Below are 12,764 nucleotides of genomic sequence, written 5' to 3'. Positions count from 1 at the left end.
AAGGGGAGAGGGGTGGCAGGAAAACTTTGGGGTTTCAAGAGAGCTCCCTTGGGGTTTGAATGAATCTCCTGGCTGGGAAATACTGGGATAAAGCATCCAGCACCTGTCAGCATGGACAGTGGGGGATGTGGGTGCATTCACAGAGCTGGGGTGCTCAGTGATTGAATCTTTAGGTGAATGTTTAGCTTTTGTTGCCTTTTGATGAATCAGGGTGTCTTTTATGAGGCAAAATTAATGCAAGTGCTTCTCTTTTTACAGTGGCCACACTGCCCAGGAAATGAAATGTCATAAGGGGAAAAAAGCTCATTAGTTTGGTGCTGTAAATGGTTCTCCAAGGTCTCAGAAACACTGTGATTAACATAAGCATAGGCAGAGGCAATTACAAGCAAACACACATCTAAAACCCAGCTTTCCATCTAAAAACATGGTCTGCAACACCTCTCTTTGGCTGCTCACAGCTGTGGTGACCTAGAGTAAGGGACTTGTCATACCAATCATGACTCAAACTGAAGACAGAGGAAGCAGGGCAGCCAACCCAGGGTGAAGTGAGGACAACAGAGTAATACAGGGTATGTAATATAGTCCCCAAGGTAGCAGCTAAGGGATTTTGTGATTTACCCTCAGAATTACATCCTTTTTAATAGAAATTTGAAGCAAATGCTGCCCTGTTGTGTGACGGTGTTCACAGGGGTTTTAGGATTGGGGAAGAGATGAGGATCTGACTCAATGTTTCAAAAGGCTTGATTTATTATTTTATTATATATATTACATTAAAACTATACTAAAAGAATAGAAGAAAAGGTTTCATCAGAAGGCAAGCTAAGAATAGAATAGCAAAGAATGATAACAAAGGTTTGTGGCTCGGGCTCTCTGTCTGAGACAGCTGACAGTGATTGGCCATTAATTACAAACATCCAACATGGGCCAATCACAGATGCACCTGTTGCATTCCACAGCAGCAGATAATCAATATTTACATTTTGTTCCTGAGGCCTCCAGCTTCTCAGGAGGAAAAATCCTAAGGAAAGGATTTTTCATTAAAGATGTCTGCCACACTGTTGTGTTTTCTTCACACTGAAATCCCCAATCAGGTGGTTGCATGTGGACATGCTGATAGTCCTTAGGACAAGGCAGAATGTTTCTAATTTTCTAAGAGCTGTTTCAAGTCTTCACCTTGCAATAGCTGAAAAAGTGGACATCTTGTCAGGTTTTCTAGTGAGTTCCATGAAATCCACTGGCAGGTAATGCTAAAGAAGAGGATGAGAACAAGAGAAGATGGGAGGAGTGGAACAGCATCACAGACTTGTGTTTGTACCAGACTGTGCACTCTTTACTCTGCATTTCTGCCCTTAGCCTTGAGCATTTACTAGAATAGACCCAGATGTGAAGAATGAGGTGTGTTTTGTAAAAAGCAAAGCTTTTCCCCCTTGCCTGTCACTGTGGCAACCGTGTCAAGAGACAGCTGCATTGTCTCTTGTGTAAATAGTGAAGGAGACAGAGGTGTGCAGGCAAGCTCAGGCAGGAAGCCCAGAGTCCCACCCTGCACCTGACTAGCAAAAGTCACCTCAACTACAGCAATTTTTGGATAACCTGCCATATAGGAACAACCCCCACAGTCTAAAAAGCAGCTTGAAGCATCTCTTCTCCACTGTTTTTAAGGTATTTTGGTGACTTTAGGTGCTCTGTCTGTTCAAGCAATAACACAACCCACTCTGAATGCAAGGCTGACGTCCTGCAGTAATGAGGCGTACAGGCTGATTACTTGTTGCATAATAAAAATAAGTTGCCAGTAGCTGACTCTGAGAAGCCATAGGGGGAAAAACCAAGAAAAAGTAGTGTTATTTGTTTTCCCAGAAAAGAGAGAGGGAGCAGTGAAGAAACATGGGTCACAGAGGCTTATCCAGCAGGGGAGAAAGGCATGGAGGTTTAACTGACCTGGTGCTGTCACAGACATGTTTTATGAAAAATCCTTTCCTTAGGATTTTTCCTCCTGAGAAGTTGATAGGCCTCAGGAACAAAATGTAAACAACGATTATCTGCAGCTGTGGAATGCAACAGGTGCATCTGTGATTGCTCTTTGTCCGTTGGTTTTAATTAATGGCCAATCACAGTCTGGCTGTCTCAGACTCTCAGTCAGACACAAGCTTTCGTTATCTTTTTTTTTCTATTCTCTGCAAGCTTTCTGATGAAATCGTTTTTTCTATTCTTTTAGTATACTTTTTATATATATGTGTATATATATATATATCATAAAATAATAAATCAAGCCTTCTGAAACATGGAGTCAGATCCTCATCTCTTCCCTCATCCTCAGACCCCTGTGAACACTGTCACATTGTTAGGCAGAGCATGCTCATGGAGAACGCAAATTTGGAGGTTATGAATCCTCCAAAGGCCTTCAAAGAAGGGTCCTGGGGAGTTTCTATGGTTGCTGGTGCACAAAAGGTTTTTACCCAATGTCTAACCCTGCATAAGGGAGCCATGGGCTTTGGTCACTCATTTGACCTCTGAAGCAGTGTTCTGATGTCATCAGTGTTACAATTTTACACAAAATTAGGTGTGCAATTGTGTGTTAAATAGTGGTGGTTAGCTTGGATTGCTCAACTAACGAAGCAGGCAGCATTAAAGCTGTCACATATGGACAGCTCCAGGGCACTGGCACTGCTAGGGAGTCTGAAATCACTCCCACTTCACTGGGAAGAGAAGCATCCCTCTTCCTTCTCTGGCATCCCCTCGGTGGTACAGACCCCCTCACCCAGCTCCCAGCCCAGCAATTTGCTCTGGAGCTTATAAATCTGGTTCCCTGCCCAGGGAGTCCTGCCCAGGTGTCCCTGTCAGCTCAGACAGGTGGCAGAAGCTGCTGATGACCTCTAATGTGTGCCCAAGCTTTGCTTAATTAAGAAAAGGCTCTCTAATAGCATTCACCACCATCTCCTGATGGCTCTGGGACCGCTCAGGCTGTGGCAGCACAACCAGGCTCTCCTGTAGTGCATGACATCCTTACGAGTGCAATGGCATCATTTAAATAAAGCATAATTTTATTTTCCATCATTAAGGGGCTCAGCCTGGGACAGGCTCAGTCCAGCATGCACTGTGGCCCTTGGGGAGTTGCTCTGACCCCTCCTGCATGGCCTGGAGCAGAAGCCCCAGCTAGGTGGTCACTGTGGTGCTGTCTGAGGTAATGTGGGTGAAATCTCATCCAGCAGTGTGAGGATTTGGCTCAGGGTGAGTGATTTCACAAGTGAAATTTCTGACCAATATCACTATTAAAACACTTAGCTGTTGGCTATATTAATTAGATCCCAGCAGATGCTACTTCACCTTCTAAACTATAGTTATTTCAGGGAGATGGTGCCTCATCTTGTTGTTCATTCCCCAATATTTAACTACAGTGGTTGCATGGAAAGAGCAGAATAGTTCTTGGCATTCAGACTGCACTGATCACCACAGAATCAGGGAAAGGGCTGGGGGACATTCCCCTCCTTCCTCCTCCCTTCCTCTGGGCCCCCTTCCTGTCCAATTTGCTGCTCACCAACGCAGCCAAAAGCTCCATCAAATATTGCCATCTCTTATTGTAGGCAAAGTCCTTGTCTGCAAGTCCCAGTCCTGAGCCAGCATCTGAGCAGGGCAGGGGGATCCCAGCAGGGAAGGGAATGACAGGAGCACCAGTTTGCCCAGTTTGGCCATTCAGGGTGTGAAGGGTGTGAATTAGGCCTGGGGCTGTGTCCTGGCCCTTGTGGTGGGGGTTCTGGGATGGCTGCAGCTGGAATGCCCAGTCCCTCAGCACCCATCAGCCTGTCTGCACACTGATGGGTTTTGGCTCCTGTCCATATCAGTCTTCCCCTGCAGCCACCTCTACAGTATTTAAGTATTCTCCTGGTTCCCCACTGTGCAAATATTGAAATTAGCCCTTTGCATGATGATGGAGACAGTGGCATTAGAGACTTTCTCAGATCATGTGCCTTCTCTGCTGACAGCATCAGCCATCAGGTCTATTTTTCAGTGAGCTAAAGAATGGCCCCCAGTGTATGAAAACTTCACAATGAACTATTTGGTATCTGGAATATTTTTTCCCTTAAGCTCGTATCTGAATGCATTAAAACCACAAAATGTTATGCTGTGAAAGAAGGCAAAATGCAGCCTTCATAGGAATGGCCCAGTTCCCAGAGACCAAGATTTTTAACTGAGACTCAGGAAAACCAGAAGGAATTAAGAGGGGCTACAAGGGGAGCCATGGCCCCACTAGAAGGTCCAATATGGCCTGAGAGCCTGAGAGAAGGCAACAGATCTCACACCCTGAAATGAAACAAGGAAGTCCTTGGGCAGGGATCTAATTTGCCTTGAGATAGTAATTTCTTCATGGGAAAAGATATCCTTGTCATATCAGTTACACTTCCAGAAAATGCCGCATTTGTATCTCCCTCTTCTGCCCCATTCAGACACCCTGAGAGCCTCACCTTGCAGAGAGCTGCAGAAAACCAAAAACCTGTAATGAGTGTGGATGTGCTTAAACAATAGCCATTTCGTCCCTGAAAAATACTGCCATAAGAACACTGCACACAGCTATTACCTTTCCTTGAACTACTGATGATTCCTTGCCCATGACATGAATCCTTTGCAGCGTGCAGCAGAGCTAAACCTGATCATCCAGCCTCATCTTTTCCCAGTGAGTGGGGCTAAAATGGGGTTTATTCTCCATTCCAACACACTGGTCTCTCATCCCTATTATTTTGTATCTCATCTCAAGTTAATAAATGTCCATCTCAGAGCACAGGGGCATGGCCACAGGGGATCTGGCACGCTGGATATGGTGTGCTCTGCCATGTTGGGTGGGCAGTGACAAACATTATCCCTCTTCCCCCAGGTCCTTCCATCGTCCCGCTGCAGCAAGCAGAGCCAACCCTGGGCAGCCCTCTAAAATGTTTATTTGGACCAGTGGCCGGGGATCTACATCTTACAGACATGATGAGAAAAGGTAAAGGCACCTGTGCTGATTGTCTCCTATGGGTTTGCATATCAGTGGTGGCACTGGGGATGCAGGAGGGATGCACAGAGTGCCCTCCCTGTGCCCACAGCCCCAGCTCTGCTCCACCAGGCACAGCAGCAGCCCAGCAGTGCCAGGGTTACTGTGCCAAGCCAAAGCAGAGCCCAGGGGCAATGCCAGATGTTGGAGCCCAGGAAATTCCTCTGGCTGCCCTGGAGGACTCGAGACCCTGCCAAGGGGCTCAGGGACCTTGGCACAGAGCCCAAGACCCCTGTGCCTTTGATCCTAACCTATGGAAAAACAATTATCAACCTATATATGAAGAATTACAAAACAAAAGAGTTTAAGTAGAATGATAGTTATCACAGGTTGAAAAATAGATTTTGAAGTTTTTAGAATGGGGGTTCAGGAGGCAAGATGGAGGAATCTGGGTGTGTCCAGCCTTTCTCTTTCTTCTTCTTGGCCTCCATCTTCTGCTGTGATGTTGGCACTTTAGATTGGTTTAGAGTAGAAGCTCACTGTCTAATGTAGGTGATAGGTATTGGGAAGTTATGGTAAATAAATAATGTACATGGAGTTTTTAGTATAAAAAGACAACACCACCTCTGAGGGGTTCAGTGTGCCTCAGCCCAAGATGCCAGACAGACCTTGGGGGGTCAGAGAAAGAATGTTACAGATAAGAAACAATAAACAACCTTGAGAATGAAAACAGAAGAATCCTGACTCCTTCTTCAGCTGCCAGGATGGGAAAAAGAAGCTTGTCCATATCTCAGAGTCACTGTGACCAGCAGAGATCCCAGAGCCAGAGCCATAACCAAAGCCCTCCTTGTTCTCATACACCAGCAGCACACCGTGGCCATCTCTGTGTCAGGTTTGAAAGCACACTAATCCCAGCCACAGCTGTGCAGCCCCAGCCCTTAGAAGTGTTCATGCTCTTTGCAGGTGTCCTGCCTCAGCCAGCAGCCACACTGTGCCCCAGGCAGGTCCCTGCCCCACTCCCGAATGATGCTCCAGCTGCCAGGGGTGATTTCTCATTGTGCAGGTGCAGTGTGAGGATGAGCCTGTGTGAGGATGAGCCTGTGTGCAACACCCTGCACAGTACCTGGGGGTTGTTTTAGCATTGCACAGGAGCTGGGGGTTGTTTGGCTGCTTGGAAGAGAGCTGCTGGCTCACCAGCCCACTTGAGTGGTGTTGCTGGAGGGAACAGGCTGAAGGAGATAGGAATAAATGAGTTACTGGATCTCCCAGGGGAGCAGGGAAATGTTCCAAAGAGAAGGGAAGGGAAGGAGAGGTTTGAAGTCCACAGACAAAGGCAGTGCTCAGTTGGGAACAAAACAAGTTAAATATCAACGATGAAATAATAATTGTCAGTAATGCTCAGACTCGTCCTTCCAAAATCCCTCTCCTTTGTAGTAAGATTTGCTGGACAGCTTGGCTTGTCACAACAAGGACACATTTGCCTTTCTTTTCTTTCCTTTGCCCCTTTCCACCTCTCCTTCAGTTCCTCTTGAAGTGACTATTAAATGTAATCACAAAAAATCACACTCCAGTGAAACAAAACCAGATCTCAATGTACCTACAGTGCCAATTAGCAAGACACACTCTTCAGTAATTCTAATGAGACATTACTGTTGACATCTGCTTGGGAATCTGCACTCCTGAATTCAGGCAGCAGAGCTGCCCTCAGGACCCTGAGGTTCTTTGGAGAATTGGCCAATTCTCTGAATGTTTCTGCTAAGGTTGCATAGGTGTTCAGCTCTTGGGTTATCTGATCCCAAACAGATATTTTGAAGACAAAAAGGCCAGCTTTGAAGCATGAACTTTCATTGGAGCTGGTTGTCTAAATGCCTCCTGTACTTCTGCCAGTCTCTTCTTTAATTGAATTTTCCCCAGGCTAATGTCCTTCTGCGTTGGAACACTGTCATGGCCCAGGGGTGAGGAGATATCTGCCCACACTTTGGGCTGGCTGGAAGCTGCTGATTAGCACAGCCTTTGACTCTATCCACGCCTTGAAGCTGGGCTGATTAGCTTGGGCTCAGGGCTCACCAGGGTCTGGTCAGCACAAATCCAGGCAGAGCTGATCCCTGCCTGCCCCCAGGAACAGGGAACAGGGAGCAGGATCTCTGTGCCTGCACAGCAGCCATGGTAAATTCACATATCCTGACAAGCCTTTGGGTGGGTTTATTTCCCAAGAGAAGGACTTCTTTGTAGCTTGTGAGTGATTAATAAAATGCGGGAGGGAAAGGGAGGAAAAGAAGATGGAAATAAGAGAGTGCTGATGGCAGCCTGAGGACTGCAGAGGAGAGGTGTGAATGCAGAGCAAGTGCTGCTAGTGGGAGAAACTCATCCTCCAGTGTCTGGCAGTGATTTTAACACATGTAAAGTCACCAGGGCCATCATTATATCAAACAGGTGGTGCCTTTCAGAGAAATGACTCACCTTAAATGACCCTTTCCCAAGAATTTTGTTCTTTAAACTTCAGACAGGAAGATTGTCATATGGATCACCAATTTGTCACCCAATATGTGCTACAGCCGCAGAATTTTGAGGAGTGGCACCATAATATTAACTGTGCTGCAATGAGCCACTTGCTCGAAAGGAATCAAGTATCTCTGAGACATCTCTTTTTGCAGGATCAGCACCAGAATATCTGTATTTCATTGCTGTTTTAGCCATCGATGGTTCCCCAGCTCCACATTTTATGCTTTGGAAAACTCGAGCTCTCATACTTTCTCAGCTGTCAAAGAGGGTCTCCACAACATTACAACCATTGGAAAAACAAAACACTGGTTTGGTTGGTTAGGTTTGGTTAAGTTTTGTCCAGCTTGGTGAGGAAGAAGGGAGGAATTGAGAGAACAGATCTGTTAATATCTATTCTGAGGGCTCCAGCTGTTGCCATAGGTCTACTAGCAAAAACTGGTGCAGCCAAACATACCTGTAAATAAAAATGTAAAGAAGGTGACTTCTGAGCAGAAAAATCCCTGAATATGGGGAATTCTGCAGGTAAGACACAGGAGTAGTTTCTGACCACTGCATTCAAGGATTTCTGATATCAGTAAATACCTCACCATGAGGTAATTTGAGTGACATCTGCATAACAACAGCTATATCAGAGAAGGGAATGTGAATTCAAAGTCATTGTGAATTATTCAGGCAGGCATCCCTGTCTGACAAGCCCCAGGACTGCGTGGTGCCAGAGGAGGCAATGCCTCCCTCAGTGTCACCCCATGGTCCCTCTGCAAGGGGAGGGCTTTGAAGGTAGGTAATCTGAGTTTATTTGAAATAAATAAAATAATTGCAGGTGCCTGGTTTTTCTAGCTTTCCCATGAGGACACTTGGCACTCTTCACTCATTCTGGAGCAGGAGGTACAGAAGGATCTGCTGAGCACATTGAGAGGGATCCCTGCACTGCTGCTGTGCAGGGACATGGAGAGGGAAATCTCTGCCTGTCCCCAGCAGGCACAGCCATGGCTGAGATCTCAGCCAGTTTTTATCCTCTGAGCAACCTGGCAGAAAGGACAGGGAAATTTAGCAGGGAGAACTTCACTTTGGAAAGGATCAAGGGCACAAAGTCCTTTTGTCCTTGGGGGATTGCTTCCTATTAAATGCCTTTGCAGGGCTCAGGGAGACCTTGTTCTGACAGCTGGGGCCTCTTTAAAAGCCAACAGCCCCTGTGGATGGCATATGGGGACTTATCCCAGGGAAGCACTGGGATTAGATGGAGTCACCTGGTGAGTAGTGCCTGGGGTGCAGTGACCTGTACTGAAACAGCCCAGCAGGCAGCTGGCTGTGGCTGTGCAGCTCTGGGATCCCAAAGCAGCCAGCTAAGCAGGGCATTATTGCAGCTGACCGAGCAGAGGGAGGCCCCTGAGCTGTGCCAGGAGTTCACAGGTAATGAACTCACTCACCCTCCCTGACACAGCTGTGCACTCATGTGCAGGGCACTGCTGTGCCCCAGCGAGAGAGGTGCTGGGACTGCTCTGCTCCACCCAAATACTGGGCAAAACACATTGTGTTCCCCAAAACAGGGTTCTAAGGGGCAAAAATGTGAAGTTTTGTAGCAGCAGACATTCCCAGTATCACACAAAGAGAATTGGAGAATTGGCACCGGCCCAGAGCAGGCACAAGCATAAGGAGGAGGAGGAGGAGGAGGGGGAGGAGGAGGACGAAGGCTGCTCAGAGCTGTCTCCTGGGCTGTGGCAGGACTGCTGGCCTGGGCTGGCATGTGCCACACCATCACCCACCCCAGCAGGGTCACCAGGCTGACTCCAGGCAGGGATTCAGGGGGAAAAGCCCTCAGTGAGGTGCACCAGGCTATCACTTTGCTGTTGTTTGGGGCTTTGAATAACAAACATATACAAAAGAGCTGTGCTCCAAGCCTGACCTCTGAGGCAGAGCTTTCTTTAGGTTTATTTCCTGTGATGGGTGAGCTTGGAGGATGCACCTGGCAGGTGCTCACCAGTCACCTTTGCCAGGTGCTCATTTTCACTACACATCCTTCAGTCCCTCCTTTTTTTACCTCTGATGGTGTGTTCCTTGGCTAAGGGCCACATGGGAAGCACTCGTAACCAATCCCAATTAGTTATTTGTTTTCAGATTGTCCATTTGTATCCCTTTTATGTCCAATGGCATTAGTGAGTGATTGCACTGGGCCTGTTTTATGCCTCCACGTTGCCATAAGTTATGCTGTGTGATGGTTTAATGTGCTGGAACTGCACGACAATCTCTGCCTTCCTGCCTGCTTCCATTTGGGAGCAATGCAAATCTGAATGGCAGCAGTTAAATACAGTTTGATAAATAATAATAGAAAAGTAGCACTAGATTATTACTCTACATTACTTCTTTGAAGGCAATTGCATCTGCCAGTTTACAATATATTATTTTTTTTCCCGAACAGCAGAGGAAACCTTGACAGGCAGAATTAGCATTTCATTTCCAAACAGGAAAATACTGACAAGCTCTAAAGAATGGTTTTGAAGAGAAACATGGACACCTAAAGATGTAAACTGCAGTTGGATAAAGGGTTGTTAGGTACAGAAGACTATTGACTGCAGTACTGTCTAAGCAACATTTTTGCTATAAAACCCCACACCATATGTGCTTTTCCTGGCTGTGACTCATCATCTAAATACAAATTCAATTCCAGTCTCAGGGAGTCTATGATTAAACATATTTTTTGCTGTTGCATCTACTGTGTTTATGTGTGATTTCACATCTGTCTTATCTCTATTTCTTTATCCTCAATAGCCAACGTAAGTTCTCTGGTTGACCTGACTCAGTTATTTTTATTTCCCTACGGGTGAGTGCACCTTGTTGGCTTCAGCTGAAAGGAGTGGTGGGTTTGCTAGAGGCCAAAGTGACGTTGATGTTGCTCACCTGCCATTTTGCAGACAGTGGAAGAGGAACTCCTCCCACGTGTCCTACTGTGTCCATGCTATGGTGGTGCCAGGGCTCAGAGCTGTGCTTCGGGTGCTGCCTGGATGATTCAAAAGAACCATAGCAGAAAGCACAGGAGATTTTGACCAGCCTCAGGTCTGTAAGTACATTTTAAACCCACAAAGTTTGAGTGTGTTTGAAATGTACTCAAGTATTTCCTTCTCCACCATTGTGTCCTCATGACCCATTGAATCATCAAAGGCTCGGAGATGAAAGAAGGACTTATGGTTAGAAAATGCAAAGGACTCTCTGCTGAAGGGGAAATGGTTTGTTGTATCTTCTTTTTTTTTTCTTTTTTTTTTAATCCCAGAACAAATAGCTCTGGTGGATAATTCTCTGTGAGGGTTTTCACTGTAATGAGTAACTGGGCTTCCAAAAAGCTGTTTTATGAATAAAGCAAATAAGCTCCCAATCAAAAAAACCCACAGAAATCAATTGCAAAATCCCCATAGTGTTTCACGAGCTTTGAGTCACACTCAGGGTGGAAAATTGCCCAAACAAATAGCCTGGAGTGAATCAAAAGAGAGCATGGTTCCTTCAGATAATATTAACAGTCACTTTCTTCAGGCTATTTCCTACATGTGGTAATGTAAGACTTGTTACCCTATTCAGCTGGAGAAAAGACACCTCATACACCTGGATATCTTGTGGTGGCCTGAGATGGCACTGTCAGGTCAAATGCACCTCTGGGATAATTCTGCTGAGCCAAAGAGGCTGTACCAAAGAAGTGTTTACTGAGCTGGCACAAGTGTTTAATATTTGTTTTTGCTGTAAGGGGTTTTCACCTTTTCAGAAATGGCTGTAATTTATTTTGGAAATGAATAAGTTTGCACCAGGTCAGAGTGAATCTGTTGGAAAAGGACACCAGAGGACCTTTAAGCCTTTCTCTCCCATGAGATGGGTATGGAGGTGGAACTGCCCACCCTTTCTTTAGAGGCTGCATTGATGATTAAACATGAACTTCACATAAAAATGTATTATTTTCAACCTCAGAAATATTTACCAAAAAATCAGGGATCACGACCTACTGGACAAAAGGAAAACAGTGACAGCCCTGAAGGCTGGAGAGGACCGAGCCATCCTGCTGGGGCTGGCCATGATGGTGTGCTCCATCATGATGTACTTCCTGCTGGGAATCACCCTGCTGCGCTCCTACATGCAAAGGTAACCCCAGGGCCCTCCCTGCCCTCCCATCCCCAGCTGCCTGCATGTGGCTTGTTCTTTTGGCTCTTTTTATTAAAGGTTTATAATTGTTCATTTGGTCAGACAAACTCTGCACTTCCTTGCCCCGGTGTAAATCAGGCACAGCCACAGTGAAAGCAATTTGGGTAATACTGGCATAAAGTGAGGGAAGAATTAGGTCCCTGTTTGACAAAATCTCAATCCACAGGCTTCAGACTTGGCACAGTTTAACACCAGTATAATATCCATATCAGCTGGCCTGCAGTCTGCTGAACCATGTCAGCTTCTCAGGGGCTGCTGCTGCCAAGCCCAGACTCAGGACAAAAGAGCAAAAAACATTTTGCAGCCCTTTGAAACAGTACACTTCCAAATGAAAGATTAAGAATTAATTTGGGAAGGAAATCAAGCTCTTTGTAGCACGTAGTTTTCCATGTTGGTTATTGCTTTCATTTTAACAAGTGAAATCCTCATGAAAGATAGCAATTTGCTGAAAGCAAAAGACCATCTTCCATCATTCCTGCACTGCACTTAATTTTTCTGAGGCTGTCTCTGGCTTCCTCCTCTGCCACTGAGCAGAGAGCTTGGCCTGTGATTCATTAACAACATTTGTAATCAGTTTTCAAGCATCAGCCCTATTTAAAATCCAGCACAGACTGCAGCAAGACTGCCAGTGATGGGTTTTTTTCCTGCCCTGATTGGTGAATTTAAGAGAATGAAAAATGTGTAACTGGGGATCCAAATATCAGTCTGCCATGTCCCAAACCACACGAAGGCAGGGGCACATACTGGAATATTTGGGTTAAACACCACAGGCTTCTTCTTTAGGCACATGCAAGAAGTGCCTGCAGTAACTGGTGTGAGCATCCTCAGTTATACTGGTGCATGAGAATATTCCCTCTTGACCCTGCAGTGATGAGGAATACAGATGAGGATGAGCTGTACTGATTTGCAAGCATCTTATTCATGTGATAAAGTTATTTGTCCCTTTTTAAATCAAGGCAACAATTCGATTTTGAAAGCTGAGATCAAGGCCTGCTAAGTATCCAAGAGCATTTGCTATTCCATATTGCTCTCCCATATCTTTCTGCAATATCAGGGTCAATTGCAGAGGCTGCTAAGGTCAAAATTGCTCACGTGGAAAGAGTTTATTTATATTATATGA

The 12,764-nt window shown here is 45.8% G+C and overlaps 1 protein-coding gene across 5 annotated transcripts in view; it reads left to right on the top strand.

Annotated features, from left to right (window-relative positions):
• Nucleotides 1-12,764, top strand: part of KCNMB2 (potassium calcium-activated channel subfamily M regulatory beta subunit 2) — a 137,760-nt gene that overhangs the window by 115,338 nt on the left and 9,658 nt on the right. For 3 of the 5 annotated variants that reach the window (XM_074547412.1, XM_005484787.4, XM_074547411.1), the window contains exons 2-3: nucleotides 4,865-4,975; nucleotides 11,414-11,584. In XM_074547412.1, coding sequence (XP_074403513.1) covers nucleotides 4,865-4,975; nucleotides 11,414-11,584 — 282 coding nt within the window. The remainder of the gene's footprint in view (nucleotides 1-4,864; nucleotides 4,976-11,413; nucleotides 11,585-12,764) is intronic. The other 2 variants (XM_074547413.1, XM_014265547.3) reach the window with 1 other exon arrangement.

This window comes from Zonotrichia albicollis, chromosome 9, assembly GCF_047830755.1.
Source record: "Zonotrichia albicollis isolate bZonAlb1 chromosome 9, bZonAlb1.hap1, whole genome shotgun sequence".
Lineage (NCBI taxonomy): Eukaryota > Metazoa > Chordata > Aves > Passeriformes > Passerellidae > Zonotrichia > Zonotrichia albicollis.
The sequence above is the reverse complement of the archived record's forward strand: the minus strand, read 5'-3'. Positions and strand labels throughout refer to the sequence as shown.